Source organism: Mustela lutreola, chromosome 17 (assembly GCF_030435805.1).
Source record: "Mustela lutreola isolate mMusLut2 chromosome 17, mMusLut2.pri, whole genome shotgun sequence".
NCBI lineage: Eukaryota > Metazoa > Chordata > Mammalia > Carnivora > Mustelidae > Mustela > Mustela lutreola.
In genome coordinates this window covers 11,962,383-11,982,551 of record NC_081306.1, presented here as the reverse complement: position 1 = coordinate 11,982,551, position 20,169 = coordinate 11,962,383, and the positions used below count along the sequence as shown (strand labels likewise).

The 20,169-nt window shown below is 43.9% G+C and overlaps 1 protein-coding gene across 2 annotated transcripts in view; it reads right to left on the bottom strand.

Moving 5' to 3' along the window:
• PARN (poly(A)-specific ribonuclease) overlaps positions 1-20,169 on the bottom strand; it is a 158,162-nt gene that overhangs the window by 137,397 nt on the left and 596 nt on the right. For both annotated transcript variants that reach the window (XM_059153980.1, XM_059153981.1), the window contains exons 2-11: positions 20,055-20,132; positions 18,631-18,710; positions 18,087-18,154; positions 17,915-17,996; positions 11,276-11,336; positions 7,291-7,456; positions 5,203-5,268; positions 4,192-4,230; positions 2,457-2,499; positions 1,350-1,430 (exon numbers count right to left, since the gene is read on the bottom strand). In XM_059153980.1, coding sequence (XP_059009963.1) covers positions 1,350-1,430; positions 2,457-2,499; positions 4,192-4,230; positions 5,203-5,268; positions 7,291-7,456; positions 11,276-11,336; positions 17,915-17,996; positions 18,087-18,154; positions 18,631-18,710; positions 20,055-20,132 — 764 coding nt within the window. The remainder of the gene's footprint in view (positions 1-1,349; positions 1,431-2,456; positions 2,500-4,191; positions 4,231-5,202; positions 5,269-7,290; positions 7,457-11,275; positions 11,337-17,914; positions 17,997-18,086; positions 18,155-18,630; positions 18,711-20,054; positions 20,133-20,169) is intronic.

The window sequence follows — 20,169 nt, the reverse complement described above, 5'->3', positions numbered from 1 at the left end:
TCTCTCCTGCGTGCCAGAAGGACAAGCCCGCTGATAGGACACCCACTCACGGACATCCCAAGACATCTACAATGTCATCAGGTCAAAAACAGAAGGTAAAGTCCTTGTCCAAGGACTTGTCCAAGGGGACACCTATGCCGTGGTACCTGGTGACTTAGCACGTTTCCACACAGGCAAAGGCCTGAGTCCCGACCCGTCTCTGTGCTGGTGGAACACCCCGGAAGAGCAGGTAGGAGGCTGGCACGAGGGTTTCTCACACCTTCCAGGTTCTGATGAGGCCTGGGGTTGTCTGCCCCCACCCTCTGCAGAAGAGAGCTATGGCACAGAATAGGACTCAGCTGTCCTCTATAATGTGCTCCTTGGTAATGGGGTACACACAACTCACACTGCAGTCTCCTGGCCCCTCTGGTCTCCGTGCTGTCATTTTGGTGGTTGGGACCAATGCGGCCAGTACCTCTGGCTGCTCTTCCTTCTCCTGCCCAAGTACTAACCAGGCCCGACCCCGCTTAGCTTCCGAGATCAGAGGGCATCAGGCGCGGTTAGGGAGGGATGGCCACAGACTGCTCTTCCTTCTCTGTGTAAGTAATATGTTGTCTAAATCCAGCAGTGGCTTTCCACATCCTCCTGACTCAGTCAGTCAGAGGTGGCCCTGCCTTATGCATGTGGGAGCTCTTGGCCTCCTCTGCCTGTGTCCCCCTACCAGGATCACGCTGGCCCAACCCCGTCTGAAACCAGTCTACCCAGTGGCTCAGATTCCTGGCTTGACTGTCTTTTTTCCCTTCTACTTTCACCACTCATACCCAATCCCAAATTCCACTGATTCTACCTTCTAAACCTCTCCTGGGTCCACCTACATGGCTCCGCACTATCCTATCCCAGCGAGGTCAGTCCACAGCATAACTGGTCCCCCCCCGCCTCCAGTCCTCCTCCCTGGGATCCGTTCTCCGGACCACAACCAGGGTGACGATGCTCCAACAACGCAAATACCATGTCATCCTAATCTGTCGCATCACCAGTTTCAGAGTTTGTTTTAGGGAAATCAGCAACCGTGCCCAGAGCTACACACAGCAGCATTAGCTAACAGGCGTGCGGTTCAGGGACATACAATCCGAATGATGACCAAGACGACGGTTTCTTCGAGACTGATTCACGGTCAGACTCACTTTGGTGGCTTTAACCTTAAGTTTCCTTGTTCTGTTCTAGGTGTTTCTGCCAACTCAATTCTGCTACGGTAGGACACTATTCGTGACGCTAAATGTGACACGGGACCTACAAACACAGGTCCTAAGGCCTAAGTCAGTATCAAGGTGTCGCTTCTCACCCAAAGGACATGAACGTGACTCAGTCACCTGTTCCTTAGCGAGTTTCTGCTGCTCCCTCCTCTTACGCTCCTCTTCATCTACTTTGCTGATGACGATGTAGCGCTCTTTCTGAAAGACATAAAGCAGACGTACACCTTTCCAGAGGAAACCTGACCTCAAACAACTCAGATTCAGCTGACATTCAAAGTTACACATTTTGCCAGCACACCGCCTTCCTGGGCTAACCCAATGAAAATATTTTGAAACGCCGCCGAAAGCTGAGTTGATGTGTTACAAAACAAAATCCTGCCTCAGCGCATGCATGACGTTTGCTCGTGTCTTATTAACTCACCCCAACAGAGGTCACCTCCAAGTATAACAGACTGTGAGAATAAGATACGTTTCACGATGAACACTAAGAAATTATGCTGCATGTGAACGTGAATTTCTGAACAGGTGGCTTTAAATTAAATTTCTGTGTATTTCACTGACGTAAGAAAAAAAAAATCCTGGCTTTCCCATCAGAAAACCAGTCCCTTCTTTCTCATGTTTTCCATTTTGTATCAATTAAGCACATCACATGCTGTGTCCGAGTCTGAGACTTATCTTCTAGCAAGATTTTTCAAATAACTTCATCTCTTATTTCATTGGACATCTGACTCAGGAGCAACTGCGTAATTCTACAGTTCTGCATTTTTGCTCCTGGAACCCACCCTCAGCCTCCCATGGCCCATCAGGGGCCCATGAGGACACGTCAGGAGAATGTGCTAGAGCGATGCCTATGCTTATGCCCCAGATTCTATGAATTTCACGAGCCCACCAAACAGGAAGCCTTTTTTTTTTTTCATGCAGAGCACTACAGCTTTCTGCCATCATCAGAAGGCATACTAACGTCTGCATACATTCAAGTTTACAAAGCATGTTCATGTCCATGGACCCACTCGATCACCACAAAACAGGTGTGAAACAAGCACAGACAGTCACTGTCAGGCAGGTCCTCCAGAGTACAAATGAGGAAGACGAAGCTTCCCAAGGTGAACTGACTTGCCCAAAGCCACCCAGCTCACAGGAAGCAGAGCCAGGAGTCAATCCTGACTCTGAGCACGTTCAACGTCTCACTGCATGGGTTTGGTGCCCGATAGTTCTGGGAGTTACCTTTTCAGTTTCTAAAGTGTCAACGTGGATGCCTTTGGGATACCTAAAGAAGAGAGAGACAACAGGACATCACTAGAGGAGACAATGACAGCTAAAGCCCTAGGTATGTTCAAAGCAAATCTACAGCTATAGTTCAGTAAGCTTTATTAAATATAAAATAAATACTACTATGATGAAGACTTTATAGGAAGCCTAGTCCATAATACTCCAGCTTCCCAAGATTTCTCTATGTCTGCTTTTTAAAAGGCAGGAGTGTATCTGATTTCAAGTTAAATTTTTAGGACGAGAACATCTTCTGAGGTGTCACGCACCACATGACACAGTCAGCTCATTACCACACAAACTTGCTTCCGAACATAAGAACATTTACTTCCTAAGGGCAACTGTGAAGGCCATCTTAGGGGGCATACATAGAGAAGGTTTGAGAAAAGTTAACTGTGCCGTAGTTTGGCATGGTCGCTTGCAAGAGCCAAGGAGAGGAATCTGGAACCCACATGGAGTACACTGCAAGGGTAACATGACAGGAAAGGAGCCCATTCAGAGGACAATGGCCCTTTTCCTGTTTTGTTCAAGGTAAATTTCATGTATGTATCACTGATAGATTCTAATGGGAGAATAACGGCCCCAACGTCAAATACAAACATCCAACTGCTCATCACTCATGTTCAATTTTTGGCTAGAGATCCACCTGAAAATACAGACAGAGGGCCCTTGGGTGGCTCAGTGAAGTGTCCAACTCTTGATTTCAGCTCATGATCTCAAGGTCATAAGATCAAGTCCTGCGACGAGCTCCATGCTCAGCATGGAGTCTGCTTGAGATTCTCTCAGTCACCCTCTGCCCCTCTGCCCCTCTGTCCCACCCCCTCATGTGCACACACATACACATGCTCCCCCCCCTGCAAAAAATAAAAAAAAGAAAATACAGAGAAACCACCAGAAACACCTCCAGAAAAACACCTGCACAAGATCATGGATGAGAATTCAGGGGATCCAGAGACCTCCTAAAACCCACCTATGGTCCAACCCCTGCTTTAGAAAGAGCACTCATCAGGGCGCCTGGATGGCTCAGTGGGTTAAAACCTCTGCCTTCAGCTTGGGTCATGATCCCAAGGTCCTGGGATTGAGCCCCACATCCCGCTCTCTGCTCAGTGGGGAACCTGCTTCTTCCTCTCTCTCTCTCTCTCTCTCTCTCTCCCAAGGTCCTGGGATTGAGCCCCACATCCCGCTCTCTGCTCAGTGGGGAACCTGCTTCTTCCTCTCTCTCTCTCTCTCTCTCTCTCTCTCTCTCTCTGCCTGCCTCTCTGCCTACTTGTGATCTCTACCAAATAAATAATTAAAATCTCTAAAAAAAACCCCAAAAAACAACAAACAAACAAAAAAAAAAAACCCACTCATCTACCTGTTTTCTAGATCTTAAAACCCCATCTGTATCATATACCTTTGAAGACCACGACACCATACATCCAACTTAATGGACTTCAGGCCAAAGTGACAAAAGAAAATTTTAAAGGCTTAAAAGCACATGCTAAGAAATAACAGCAAAGGAAATTAGCAGGTATGTAAGGAACTTAAGAAGTAGGGGGAAGTAGCGCAATAAAGCAGGGCCCAGGAGCGTGACACGGTCCGATGACCAAGAGCTGCACAATCTTAAAAGTGACAAGAGAGCTAAAAGATTGTATACAGTTTTCGATCCTGGGCCCCTCACAGAGCTCTTACTCATAATATAAACACTTACTTCCAGCTCAAAGTCTGATAAATCAGTTTCCTTTGGAACCTGTAAGAAGAAAAGAGAAGGTCCTGATTTGGGCTCATTAAAAGAAAATCCTAGCTGAGCACTGGTTGGGAAAGACATTTAATTTTTCAAAGTGAGTCCATGAGAAGTGACAGGTGATATGCCGACAAAATACATGCCGGCTATCTGAGGTGGCAGGAGCCCTTGTCACCTGTGTTCATCAGAATCTTCTTTATTATTATTATTATTATTATTATTATTATTATCATCATCCCATTTACCCAAGAGGTAAAAGATCTCATCCAACCACAGTATCACTTCTCGTGGCTGTCCAGTGACATTTAAGAGACACATGCATTAAAACACTTTTGTGGGGCACCTGGGTGGCTCAGTGGGTTGAGCCTCTGCCTTCGGCTTGGGTCGCAGTCTCAGGGTCCTGGGATCAAGCCCCACATCGGGCTCTCTGCTCAGCAGGGAGCCTGCTTCCCCCACCCCCACCTCTGCCTGCCTCTCTGCCTACTGATGATCTCACTGTCTGTCAAATAAAATAAATAAAATTTAAAAAAAAAACAAAATACTTTTGGAAAGCTAGTCACAAAGTAAAAGGGAAGTAAGGCGTTTGAGTCACTGCCTCTTTTGAACACTGATTGCTGTTTGCTGCCGAGAGAAATCAGAAGGACAGAAGCAGGCTGACAGTGAATGCTTCCCTTTAAGCTGTCAGGTATTAACCATTCTTCAAGGCTAAAGTAATTATACCACTCTGGGGCTTGACTTAAAGCCAAAGAGGCACAAGGGTTTTCTCAACCCTCTGAGAATAGGACAAGCTGTTCATTCAGTGTCTCAATACACCATTGTCCCCACTATGTTAATGCTAAAGTTAGTGCTTACATCCTGGGAACATACAAATAATAACAAGACTATGAATGTACGTTTCAAAGACCAAAACGGAGCACATGCCAGAAATCATCCACCTCTCCAAAAAAAGAATGCATGAAAACATTCAGGGCAACTAACCCAGTACATGGCTCTAAATCCAAGTTCTTGTTTTCTTCACTTTGTAGTAAATCTTCTATTTTCTCTCTGCGGAATTAGAATGAAAACATCACCATCAGTATCTTTAAGGAATGAAGTCATAGACCAACAGAATATAACCATACTCAGAAGCAATCTCACTGTAAGGACATAGGTCAGGGTAACTTTACCCACTCAGGTTATAAGTTTTTAGCTACACTGAACAAGTTATACATGGTTCCCCATAGAAATACTTTATTTGGGGATTGCCTGGGGCCACGCAGTTGGTTAAGCACCCAACTCTTGGTCACAGGTCATGGTCTCAGGGTTGTGAGATTGAGCCCTGCGGTGTGGGGCTCCCTGCTCAGCTCAGAGTCTGCTTGTGACTCTCTCTCCCTCCCCCTCTGCCCCTCCTGCACATGCTGTCTCTCTCCCTCTCTCCTCCTTGTTCTCTCTTTATTTTTTTTAAATTTTATTTATTTATTTATTTGACAAAGAGAGATCACAAATAGGCAAAGAGACAGGCAGAGAGAGGGGGAGAAGCAGGCTCCCTGCTGAGCAGAGAGCTCGATGTGGGGCTCGATCCCAGGACCCTGAGATCATGACGCAACCCGAAGGCAGAGGCTTAATCCGCTGAGCCACCCGGGCACACCTCTTTCTCTCTTTAAAACTAAATAAATCTTTTAAAAAAAACATTTTATTTGGACCCATAGTCTTTTTGTTGTTGTTATTCATGAGTTAGGGAAACTTCTCAAGGATTCATCAAAACAAGTGGTTTAAATTTTTACCTTTCTAAGGGAGGGGGGTAGGGGGTTGGGCAAAATGGGTGAAGCGGGGAGGGAGATACAGGCCTCCAGTTAAGAAATAAGTAAGTCACAGGGGAAGGCGGTGGGAGGATGGGGTACCTGAGTAGTGGACAGTAAGGAGGGCACATGATGTCATGGGCACTGGGTGTCATAGGAGACTGATAAATCACTGATCTCTACTTCTGAAACCAATAATACACTATATGTTAACCAAATTTAAATTTAAAAAAATAAAACCAAAAAAATGAAATAAGTGTCACGCAAATAAAAAGCAGAGCGTTAGAGGAGTACCACCAATGGCCCAGGACAGATGGGAGCTACACGTGCAAACACTGCGCAACGTATAAACCGTCAAATCACTTTTGTACACCTGAAACTCATGTAACATTGTGTGTCAACTACACTCAAGGAAAATGAAGTCACTATATTAATTTTTACTTTTCTAATAAAGCAGTTATACCAAAAACCCAAGAAAACCAGACACTCCTCCAATGGCTGGTGTGCTAGTCAGAAACTTCATTCAAAAAACAAAACAAAACAGGGGCGCTTGGGTGGCTCAGTGGGTTAAAGCCTCTGCTTTTGGCTCAGGTCATGATCCCAGGGTCCCAGGATCGAGCCCTGCTCTCTGCTCCACGGGGAGCCTGCTTCCTCCCCTCTCTCTGCCTGCCTCTCTGCCTACTTGTGATCGCTGTCAAATAAATAAATAAAATCTTTAAAAAACAAAACAAAACAAAACAAAAACATGGATGTGTTGCAAATATCCAAATGGGCCTGTTTTGTTCCTCTGCCTTCAGGGAAACTAGCTGATGTTTATGGGGCCCTCCGTCCTATATATAGGGGGTATGCCCACTGGCCAAGAGAGTCTCTTGCCCAAGACACGTGGGAAGTCTAAGTACAATACATAAAATTCTATTTTACAATGTGCTGTGATTACACAAATTCAGGTATGACACAATGAAATCCTGCCATCCCCTCTATCACCCCTGCGTGTGCTATGTGTGCGCAGCCCAAGCTTAAAATACAGATGCTGGGGGACGCCTGGGTGGCTCAGTCAGCTGGGCGTCTGCCTTTTGCTAGGGTCATGATCTCAGGGTCCTGGGGTCGAGCCCCACCATCGAGCTCCCTGCTCAGCAGTCTGTTTCTCCCTCTGCGCCTCCCAACAATTCATGCTCTCTCTCTCTCTCTCTCAAATAAATAAATAAAATCATTTAAAAAAACACAGCTGTCAGTTTGGCACCAGCATTCATTTACATAATGCACATCTGGCTTCTGTTCTGGAACTTACACCACTTGGTCGATGAACTTCTTCTGGTCCTCAGGAATTGTCACAGGACATTTGGAAGTGTTTGGAGATACGTAAGACAGCGCTCCTGCGCCATTGGACTGCAGACGTTTTTCATCATACTGCTCTCTTAACTGCCTTTCTTCTTCCTGATTTAAATACGGAATTCCTAAGTGTAATTTTAAAAAGAATGCATTAGCAGAGGTAACTAAACATAAAAATTTTAACATATAAATTCTTGAACCAACCAGTCAATCTAAAACACTCAGGAAAGACTGAATATATGTAACTATATCCCCAAAAAATCAAGAGAAAAAGCAAATGATTTTGAAATAACGCCTGTCTGTTCATTTGCTCCCGTCATTCATTCTTCTGCCAGCAAACGCTTATTGGGTACTTCTACCCGGCCAGGCGCTGTCTCGGGCACAAGGGGTCTCAAGGGGTGAAAGGAGACGCATTGTGCCCTGCAGTGAAGGGAAAGACCTTTGACAAGATGATCAGACAAGGTCACTGCGAGGGAAGACCCCAAGGATAAGAATGCCTCAGGCGGGCAAAGAGTCAGGGGAGGAGTATTTCAGGCAAGGAAACAAGTATAAACACGCAGAGGACGGAAGGGTGCAGGCTGCTCCCGAAACAGCAAGCACGCTGGCGCGCCCAGAACACAGTGAGCAGGAGAACAGCACAATGTCCGCATGGAGAGGACAGTGCAAGACTGCCCAGGCCTTTACAGGCCAGGATAAGAATTAATTCTATCCTGAGTACCTGGGTGGCTCAGTCGGTTAAGTGTCTGCCTTCGGCTCGGGTCAGGATCCCAGGGTCCTGGGATCAAGTCCTTCCTAGAGCTCCCTGCTCAGCGGGGAGTCTGCTTCTCCCTCTGCCCCGCCCCCTGCTTTTACACACACTCTCTCTTCTCTCTTGCAAAAATAAATAAATAAAATCTTTAAAAAGAATTTGTTTTCTTTTAAGAGCAATGGAATGCCGCTAGAAGGTTTTAGGCAAGATAATTACATTATCCGCTTCTCCTTTGTAAGAGATCACTTAGACTCCTCTGAGGGTTGAAGTAGGGAAGTCAGTTGAAAGCAACTGTCCAGGCAAGAGATAACTGCTTCCATCAGAGGTCAGTAAACTTTCTCGTAAGGGGGGAACACACAGTAACTGTTTCAGGCTTGTGGGCCTCACGGGGAGCGCTGCTACAACCAGTCAACTCTGTTCTTCCAACACGAAAACAGCCATACACATAGGGTAAAAGAACAGATGTGGCTTTATTTACAAGACGACCTTATTTACAAAGTAGGCAGTGGGTCATGCTTTGTGACCCAGCTTAGACTACAGAGACTAGAGGGAGAGGAACCTGCAGATATTACTGGAAGGAGGGATAAAGGGAAGAGAGAGATCCAAAACGACCCCGGGCTATTAGGTGTTAAGCAGCATCAGACAGCAGGTCACTTACGGAGGGGAACACTGGGTAAAGGACAGTTTGGGGCCCAAGGAGTGAAAATCCAAAGTTATCTCCTGGATATGTAAATCAGCTAAGGGCATACATAAATTAAGCATGGTAGATAGAAACTTAACATTCAGGAGAAAGGTACTGAGACCCCCATTTAGGGATCATCACGATAATGGGAACCATTAAAAGTCATGGGACACTAATGAACTTTTCCCAACGATGGAACTGGAAAATCATGACTGTCAACAATACTCATCATTCCATGCAAGAAGCATCGGGAGTTGTTAAAATTAATTGGTAACAAAGGTTATCAACACTATTAATGCCAACAGCTGCAAGACACAAACGTCCTTGGTATCACTGAACAGAATACTTAAAAATGGTTAAGATGGGGGTGCCTGGGTGGCTCAGTGGGTTAAAGCCTCTGCCTTTGGCTCAGGTCATGATCCCAGGGTCCTGGGATAGAGGCCCACATTGGGCTCTCTGCTCGGCAGGGAGCCTGCTTCCCTTCCTCTCTCTCTGCCTGCCTCTCTGCCTACCTGTCAAATAAATAAATAAAATCTCAAAAAAAAAAAAAAAAAAAAACGGTTAAGATGCTAAGTGGTATGTGTGTTTCCACAATGGAAAAAACAAGTTAACATCACGTGTAACGAGACGAAGTCAGCAAGAAGGACCAGAGGTAGTGCTGTCAGTGTGAAAAATGCGGGAGGCGGGCACAGTTAGCGGTGATAAGACCCATGACAGGTAGTAAAGGACAGAGATGGCGGAGGGGACACAGGAGCCAAGACTGCTGTGCACCTGGTCAAGAAGCAGACAAGACAGAGCGTTTGCTGGTCATCCCTGTGGATGCTGATGTTACCCCCAACAAGGAGGGAGGTAGGAGCAGACAGAAGACAGCACGCCAAAGCCAAGGCTGTCCTGAATGCCACACCCATGAAATGGGCAGAAAGAGGAGTGACGGAAGCGGTGGCACGCCGAACATCCCTGCCAACAGGGGCTCCTGGGAAGAGGGAACCCAAGCAGCTAGCAAGTAGCATGAGGGAACAAGGAGACCAACGGACACCTGGGGATGAGTCTGGTCATGATAAATGTGGGAATCCTGACTCGGTTGTGACGAAAATATTCCAAGGTCTGGCTCCAAAACAAGGAGAATGAGGCACACTCCAATTTGGATGTTTCTCTCCTTTCATGGAAATAAAACCATCAGGCTGGAAGCTAAACATGCTTAGAGGCTGGTTAAACTAGTTCCTTTGAAAGATTTCTACACTTAGTCCAATATAGCGCTCTTACGACATTTGCAATTTGTATCCTTTTTGTTTTTTTAAGTAGGCTCCACACCCAGCATGGGGCCCAACGTGGGGCTTGAAATCCTGACCCTAAGATCAAGCCCTGAGCTGAGATCAAGTGTCGGATGCTTAACTGACTGAGCCCCCAAGGTGCCCCTTTGATCTTGTATTTTACAATAGCTTTCAGAATCAAGTATGTGGCAAAAAGAAAAAATTTTTTAAAACACCCAAATTGTGGTACCCAGCTGGTTCACTCCCAATGTTAAGCAGTTTGGGCTGCAAAATTCTTTTTTTTCCAGTGTTTCCAAAAATCACAATCATCCATAAAAACTAAGACGCCGTACCATTGAGACAATTAAAAAACACCACGGCATGGGTTCTAAAGGGCTCGAAAGACAGTCTTGCTGAGAGGCAGAGAATATTTTGAGTCTATGTTCTACCACTTTCGTTGAGAAAAATCTCCCTTCTGAACTCACTCAATGATTCTGCCTTCACGGCGGAAAAGAATACAATTTGTGAGGATAATTAAAAGTAGTTACTGACCTTAGAGCAGCAGGTGCTTAAAACAGCGGGGAAAACCAGAGGCTTTCTGAAACATTTTTCAGGCAATAAAGGAAGGAAAAGCACTCTGGCGGGGACTTTAACACCAGAAATTGCCTCATGAATATTATGGTCATTTCCCTGACCCAGCCAAGGGCTTGCACTCTGCCCCGGGGATTTGAAATGAATGAGACGCAGTCCCTTTCCTCGCCCACCTGTCACACAACCCAGTCAGCTGTCGTGACCATGCTGTCTATGCAGACTTTCTTTCTCCGGTGAGAAACCACCTCCAATTATGAAGCAAGCGTCACCTGAGAAAGGGAGCTTTTCATGAGAGCACTACTAGCATACAGCTCCTTTTTAAAGTACTCTGCCACCTGTCTCACTGAAGAAAACAGAGCAGTGCTCCCCACAGGTGGCCTGTGAGGGCCACAAAGTCGCACCAGTGGGAGAATAAAGTCCATTCAGTAAGATCAGGAGTTCGTGAGGCCTCGTTAGAGCGAAATGGAGTGGCCTCTACTCTTCTCGTTCAGTTCACGGTAGACAAGGCTACACATTTTAAAAGGCACAATAAAAGAGTTTTTTTTTTTTAATTCTAAGGCTGCACATGGTATACCAGGACTCTGCGATTCTGTCTCAGAGGGCAGGCCCAAAAAGATCATTCTCATCCAGACCCAAATTACAAGCTCTAGGGATAAGCCATAAATAATCTTACCATTGCGGAAAACTTTATTAAAATCAAATCCTTGGCTTGCTAGAAAGTCAATGCTTGAACTCTGAAACAAGAGGGAACAGAACACACATTTTGGTGATGTTGGCGGCAGTTAGGTGAACAGAAGCAGTGAGGTAACTCACACACGAAAACAAGGCAGACAGCCAAGGAAAGGGCATGCCAAAGGTCAGAAAATTAGGATTGCTACTCCAAGGCTGCCAAATGACCCATTCATTTAAGCTATCTAGGCTCTTCTCCTGTAGAGCTTATAAAACAAATATGCTTCGTTTCACGATAAAATTCTAATGGGTAAACACATCTTCTCCCATAAAGGCAGAAAACTACCAATCAGTGCACTGAAGAGGAAACTATAAAAAGAAATAAAATGTCCTGACAGCCTCTCACCACCAGTTCAAGTTTAAAGTAGCTCACATGGGCAAGTTGTAACACATCAACATCCACCCCAAGGGTGACTGTGAAAACCTAAAATCTTCACTGGCTGGACTTTACATCCAAGATCAAAAATAGAGAAAAGTTCTCAGGAACAACACTGATTACACAAATATATCTCAAACCCAGAGTGAGCCGAAATATAGACGTTGAAACAAACATTAAGAAAATACTACCATAAGGGCGCCTGGGTGGCTCAGTGGGTTAAGCATCTGTCTTCGGCTCCGGTCATGATCCCGGGGTCCTAGGATCAAGCCCTCTGCTCCTCCCTCTGCTGCTCATTCTCTCTCTCTCTAATAAAATATTTTAAAATCTACTCAAAATGGTGAATTTTGTTATGTATTTCTTACCATAATTTAAAAAAAAAAAAATCCTTAAACCCACAAAATCTATTTGGGTTTAGTATCCATTACCTTCTATTTGTCGCAAATGTAACATTTTCAGGATTTAAAAAGTGAGCAGAGCTATCTGGGAGAACAGTTTCAGGCAGCTATCAAAATTCCAAATGCATATGCCCAATGAGTCAGCAATTTCCCTTCTAGGAAATCTGTAAAAAACCCATTGGGGCACCTGGGTGACTCAGTGGGTTGAGCCTCTGCCTTTGGCTCGGGTCATGGTCTCGGGGTCCTGGGATTGAGCCCCGCATCGGCGTCTCTGCTTGGCGGTACCTGCCCCACCCGCCTACTTGTGATCTCTCTCTCTCTCTCTCTGTCAAATAAATAAATAAATAAAATCTTAAAAAAAAAAAAATCCTGTAGGGCACCTGGGTGGCTCAGTGGGTTAAGCATCTGCCTTCGGCTCAGGTCATGATTGCAGGGTCCTGGGATGGAGCCTCGTATTGCACTCCCTACTCAGTGGGAGGCCTGCTTCTCCTTCTCCCATTCCCCCTGCTTGTGTTCCCTCTGTCTCTCTCTTCTGTCAAATAAATAAAATGTTTTAAAAAAAGTTTTTAAATCCCATAAAAATATTCCTACATATATGTAGCTCCTGGCTGGTTCACTCAGGAGAGCATATAACTCTTGATCTCAGGGTTCTGAGTTCAAGTCCCGCATTGGACACAGAGCTTACTTTAAAAAAAAAAAGTCCTATATATATACCAAGATACACCTCACATGAATACTGACTGTAATACCATTTAAAATAGGGAACCTTTGGGACAACTGGGTGGCTCAATCAGTTAAGCACCTGACTCTTGGTTTCAGCTCAGGTCATGAGACTGAGTTCCATGTCAGACTCCATGCTAGGCACAAAGCCTGCTTAGGAGTCTCTCTCCCACTCTCTCTCTCTCTCTCCAAAAAAAAAGGAACCTTTGGAAAGCTTCTAAATTCCAATTAAAGTACATATATCCATACTGTGAAATATGAAGAAACCATGTTGAATGGAAAATACATGTTACATAAAATATGAATACCAAGATTCTATATTTTTTTTTATTTTTTTAAAGCTTTTATTCATTTATTTTACAGACAGAGATCACAAATAGGCAGAAAGGCAGGCTGAGAAAGAGGGGGGAAGCAGTCTCTCTGCCGAGCAGAGAGCCCAATGCGGGGCTCGATCCCAGGACCCTGGGTTCATGACCTGAGCCGAAGTCAGAGGCTTTAACCCACTGAGCCACCCAGGCACCCCATATATTTTTTTTTCAAAAAGCTAAAGTTAGGTATACATGCGCAGACCTATGGATATTGATGATCCCCAATTTAACAATGGTTCAATTTAGGATTTTTCCACTTCACGGTGGTACAAAAGCAATAAGCATTCAGAAGAAACTATAGTTCTATTTTTGATTTTGGATCTTTTCCGAGCTCGTGATCTATAGCATACTACATTCTCTCCTAACTCCGGGCAGTGGCAGAGGCTTTAACCCACTGAGCCACCCAGGCACCCCATATATATTTTTTTTTTAAAAAAGCTAAAGTTAGGTATACATGCGCAGACCTATGGATATTGATGATCCCCAATTTAACAATGGTTCAATTTAGGATTTTTCCACTTCACGGTGGTACAAAAGCAATAAGCATTCAGAAGAAACTATAGTTCTATTTTTGATTTTGGATCTTTTCCGAGCTCGTGATCTATAGCATACTACATTCTCTCCTAACTCCGGGCAGTAGCAGGTCCCGCTCAACCACGCGAACACAAGTGCTTGTAACCATTCTGTACCCATAAAAACATTCCTATTTTTCTCTTTAAAGATGTCATTTTTAACCCATCACGGGGCTCAAACTCACAACCCTGAGATCAAGAATTGCCTGGTCCAGACAGAGCCAGCCAGGCACACCAGCCAAGCAACCATCCTGTATTTCCCTCTAATATGGTATTCAATAAATGACATGAGATTTTTAACTTTACAAAATGGGCTTTATGGTAGATAATTTTGCCCAAGAGCAGGCTAATTTCAGTGTTCTGAGCATACTTAAGATAGGGCAGGCTACTCTATGATGTCTAGCAAGTCAGGGGTATTAAAAGCAGTCTTGACTTACAATGTTTCCAACTTACAATGGGTTTATTGGGACATGCCACCATCATAAGTGGAGGAAATCTGTGTATGTATACAAGTCATAAAAGTTGGGAAAAAGAAGGGGCGCCTGAGTGGCTCAACTGGTGTGCCTTTAGCTCAGGTAATGATCACAGGGTCCTGGGATAGAGCTCCATGTCGGGCTCCCTGCTCAGCAAGGAGTGTGCTTCTCCCTCCCCCTCTGTCCCTCCTGCCCGCTTGTGCTCCCTCTCTCTCTCACTCACACTCTCTCTTAAATAAATATCTTAAAAAAAAAAAAAAAAGGAAAAAGGAGAGAAATGGGGAAGGAAGTGGCACGAGGAAGAGGGTATTAAAAAAAATCTCATTTACTCTACAAACAGCAGCAATATTTTGATATTTCACAATCATTTATGTATTATCATCAATGAATTCAACATTTGATGCTCACCAAGAAAAAAAGAGAAGAAAAAGAGATAAAAACAGAGTAAATGCCTAAGACACAGAGAATAAACTGATAGTTGCTAGAGGGGAAATAGGGAAGGGGAGAAGGGAGTGGAAGTGTACAGACCGCCAGTCATGGAATGATGAAGTCATAGGAACCAAAGGTACAGTACAGGGAACACAATCATTAATATTTTCATAGTCTTGTACAGTGACAGGTAGTAGCTACACTTGTGAGCACAGCAGGGCAGAGATGTTGAATCACTATGTTGTATACCTGAAACTAATCTAATATGATCTATCAACTGTACTCATAAAAAATTTTTAAGTAATGTAAATGCCTCCCATCCCACGGGATGGGTACACTCCCTGGGAGTGTATGTGGTTCTTGGTCTGCCCATTCTTCCATAGCCTGCCTAGACTGTAAGCATCTCTACTGTGTGTACAGACACTTATTTTTCAAAGAGCTTATCGTGCTGCTATACTCCCAAACCCTACCTGTTTTAAGGATGGTAAGAGATTTCCAAGGTGATTTTTACCTAGACATGATTTTTGCCCCACTCTTTGACTTTAGAAGCTAACTTCTGTGCAAGATGCAAGTCTGCTGCAGTCCTAGAATTTTACTTTTTTAAAAGATTTTATTTATTTATTTGTCAGAGAGAAAGCCCGTGTGCACAAGCAGGGGGAGCGAGCGGCAGGCAGAGGGAGACGGAGAAGCAGGCTCCCTGATGAGCAAGGAGCTCAGTGTGGGACTTGATCCCAGGACCCTGGGATCATGACCTGAGCAGAAGGCACATGCTTAACCTACTGAGCCACCCAGATGTCCCAACAGTGCCAGAATTTTGAACAAAACAGAAATCATCTTGGATGGAAAAAAAAACAAAACAAAAATTCAAAGATAGTATCATTTACCTTATCCATATAATTCACAAATTTACATATTAAGTCTAAACCTTTTCTGTGACTTTGCTTTTCCAGACTAAAAAAATTGTAACATTTATCATTGTCCATTTTATTTATTTTTTTTTAAGATTTTATTTATTATTTGACAGACAGAGATCACAGGTAGGCAGTGAGGCAGGCAGAGAGAGAGGAGGAAGCAGGCTCCCTGCAGAGCAGAGAGCCCGATGTGGGGCTTGATCCCAGGACCCTGGGATCACGACCTGAGCTGAAGGCAGAGGCTTTAACCCACTGAGCCACCCAGGTGCCCCTTATTTCATTTAAGATTTTATTTTTTTATTTCTTCGAGAGAGAGAGAGCGAGCACGTGCATACACATGTGTACAAGTGGGGTGATGGGGGGAAGCAGAGGGAGAGGGACAAGCGAGTCCATGCTGAGTGTGGAGCCGGACTTGGCGCTCAATCTCACGACCCTGAGATCATGATCTGAGCTAAACTCAAGAGTAGGACCTTTTCCCAATGGAGCTACCCAGGTGCCCCCCCAATGTCCATTTTAGACATGAGTCTCTGGCCTGTTCGACTCTATCACATCTTTTTTGTGTGTTTTGTAAGGAGTAGTGGCAACTAGAATTGCATTAAATATTCCGATTGTGGCCACAGAATAGCTTCGTACGACCCAGAGTTCTTCCTATCCACTTCCAGTCTGCATCTGTAGCATCCGCCGCACTCGTGTTGGTATTTAGAACAAAGCATCATTCCTAAGGTGTCTCATTGCCAATGTCTGCTTTTGCCCAGCTGAGGCCCAGCTAATGATGTCATGGGACCCACTTAACATTTCTATCTTCTCCTGAGGTATTACTGGAAAACTTTATCCACACAAATTGCCAAACGGAGCTCAGTTTTTTCCTCAGTAAGAATCTACAAATACGGGCGCCTGGGTGGCTCAGCGGGTTAAGCCTCTGCCTTCGGCTCAGGTCATGATCTCAAGGTCCTGGGATCAAGTCCCGCATCGGGCTCTCTGCTCAGCGGGGAGCCTGCTTCCCTCTCTCTCTCTCTCTCTCTCTGCCTACTACTGATCTCTCTCTGTCAAATAAACGAATAAAAAAAAAAGAAAAGAAAAAAGAATCTACAAATACCATTTAATTAGTATCCCTGACAAAGATAATTGATAAAAGACTATTAACTGAATGCAGAATAAAGGCTTGCTTGCTTATTTAAGAAACCAGGTTACAAAACCAAAATTATCTTCACCTTTCCTCTACAGCCCCAGGCAGAGGATTAATTCCTAATTTCACTTGCCGTATTACAGAAAGAATTTAGCATGGTTCAGTCACTAGGAAGCTTACACTCCAGGCTTTCTTAACTGCATTCCTACTTACAAGCAGAGGGAAGGATGGCAAGACTCAAATGAACTAACTTTGCTGAGAGAGAAGCGAAGACACAAGATTATAAGGTAAAAAAGACCATCCCTTGTCTCTAATCACGCATGCACACACTACGCCACTCACTCGCATCCTCTTTATCCTTTATAACAGATTACTAAGAGAACAGAAAGAGGAAACTGATACTTACTGAGGTCTACCAAATGAACTGCAACTCTAAAGCCCAACCTCCCTGAATCCTTACCTTGATACAGAGAGCATGCCCTCTCCTCCTCGGGAGGAAACTACGGGCTCTCTTTCTTCACTGGAGAATGAGGGAAATGGAAATGAGCATACGACTTTAGCCCCTTCTGGGTTCTCTCTTTTTGAACAGGATGCATACATACTCTGTTTCTCTAGAAAAGAGAGCTCTACTCTTGGAGATGAGTACAAGGAGAATAGGAAGGGAAGAAGCCTGAAGGACCTGATCTGTAGGTTCAAACAAGGGTAAGATATTAAAAAAATCCCAAACAGAAACACATTACAAAGCCATGTTCCCCAAATCAGCTTTGCTTAATAATAAACCCTGGGTTCTGGTTTCTGTCTGCCTGTCTCTTGTTCTTACCCCTGATTCTAAAAGAAAGAAGAAAAGAGCAGTGTCATTAATTTGCCACCCTAAAACTCAAAGTCGGAGAGGTGAAATGGTTTGCTAAAAATCCAAAGTCTAAGACAGAACCAAACTTTAAGAAGAATTCTGGGGGTGCCTGGGTGGCTCAGTGGGTTAAAGCCTCTGCCCTTGACTTGGATCATGATCCTGAGGTCCTGGGATTGAGCCCCATATAGGGCTCTCTGCTCAGCAGGGAGACTGCCTCCCCCTCTCTCTCTGCCTGCCTCTCTGCCTACATGTGATCTCTGTCTGTCAAATAAATTTAAAAAAAAAAAAAATTCTGATTCCACATTTCCTCACTGCCCCATCAGCACTTCGTAACAGAAGAAAATCAATTATGCTACCAACCTGACAAACAAACTTGACATCTGGCGAGGATCTATTGAAGGGTTTTGGGAACACGTAGAAGTTGAATGACTTTGTTATATACCTGAGGGAAAGAAGACAAAAAGGAGACTTAGTGGGTTACACTACACCAGGGAAAAAAAAAAAAAATCCGCCATTTATTAAAACAACCTACTTTGAATCTGTGTGGTCATACTTAAACGTGCAAAGGCCAAACTGAAACAGCAAAAAGTCCATGGAATGCTGGAAAAGGGAAAGAAAACACCTGTCAAATCAGTGTTGTAAATGCAACGTGAGCAAAAGTACTCTGAGTCAGACGGGCTTTCTAACTACTCAATCTGACTTTTAGCAGAATACTTCCAATTACAAAAGATTAAAAATTACGTATCAGAAGTATTATTAATTTACTTACATTTCTTAATACTTTTCCCAATTAAGCACCTATCCACCAACCAGAGCATCACATTAGGCCTATTTCCAAATGATTAAAATAACCACACTGTATTCCCTACAAATCAAATTAACGCTAGAAATACTAAACCTTCCCCAAAATGTTTTCCCCAAACAATTATTTTTGCTGTTATTTTTAACATCACTAAAGTATCATTTCACAGCAGGAGCAGAGAAGTTAACGTACAAGTTTAATAACATTTCTTTATAATTCAACGTAAGGAAGACCAATGTGGGGCTGGGGGAGATGTTGGAGCACATCCACTTACCTTTTTAAGCTTCTGATACCTTTCTTCCGGAGTGTCAAAACCATTTGTCAATGCAGTTACTGAAGGTCCATCACTGATCCCTAATTTTAAAAAATGACATTTTTTTAACACTTATGTTAAACATCAGTCAACTATTCAACAGCGTCTAATTTCATATTCTTATGAATTATGATTAATTGGAAGAGCTCCCTACTTCACGTTTTCAAAATGAGAATTAATTTCACTGGCCACCAAGCTAAACACACTGTAATAATGAATTTAGAGATGTGAATGCTTTAATTTGATAATAGGCAGTGTTAATGTCTAAAACGGGCTTCAAGCCATAATAATGATTTAATAAAGCAATCTCCATCATTAAATAAGTTTTGCTGCCTTCAAAAGGATGAATGCATAACCAGACGATTTAGGAATCCTGAAGTATATTACTGTTTGGAATCCTGAAGTATATTATTGTTAGAGTACCAATCTTGATCAATAGTTTGGAGTAATATTTACACGACAAAGAATCTTCAAGGTCAAAAACCAAAATTACTTCTGCTGAAAACTGAGCTTCCCAGGGAACTGACTCCAACTAGAAACCTCGTGCTTAAAGGTCACTAGCATAGCGACCTGAGCATGGATTCCTTCAAAAAGGACTGAAGTTTTTTAAACACATAAAATCAGGTAGCAAAAGAGGCTATCTACACCAATTGTTCATACTGACTTCAACAACTCAGAAATTAGTTTTCTATCCAAAGGAAAAAAAAAAAGCTTTGCCATCGTTAAGTGTTGATACCAAGTTTTACACACACATACAAGACCCATGCTGAGGTAGGCAATGAACACCTCCCCCTAATGCATAAAGAAATGCCTTCATTTACCTACAAAAGCCTGACCCTAAAGTCAATCACAAGGGAAAAACAATCTATGAATCCACTTATATGAAGTGCCTAGCACAGTCAAACTCATAGAGACAGAAATAATAGCTGCCAGAGGCAACGGGAATGGAAAAATGGAGAGTTACTGCTGGTACAGAGCTTCAGTTCCAGGAAAATAAAAAAGTTCTAGAGATGGATGGAAGACGCTGTGAATGTGCTTCACGCCACTGACCTACAAAAACCACTTCCAGAGGGTTAAGATAGCAAATTTTATGTTATGCACATTTTACCAAACACCAAAAAAAGTCTGACCTTAACCCTACCACGTGCATGTCACAGTTTCAGGCAGCACCAAAACCGTGATCTCAATGTATAACCTTTCCGAGCTTGAACGATCACAAACCCACCGCACCTCTTCCACACCCTTGAAACGTCTAAGAGGAAACAGAAGACTCCTACAACGCCCAAGGCCACAAACTGGGAGGAGCGGCCAGCAGGCGGGAGGGCAGGGAGTCAGAAGCCTTAGCTGTATACCCTGCTAGCCCCCAGCTTGCAAGCGAGGGATACCTGAAAACTCCCCATCGATGGCGAAGAAGTCGGCCTCCTCTATGGCCTGGTACACTTTGTGAAGATTACTCTTAAAATCTGTGAAGAAACCGAGAAGCAGCTCAGAAACTGTGGC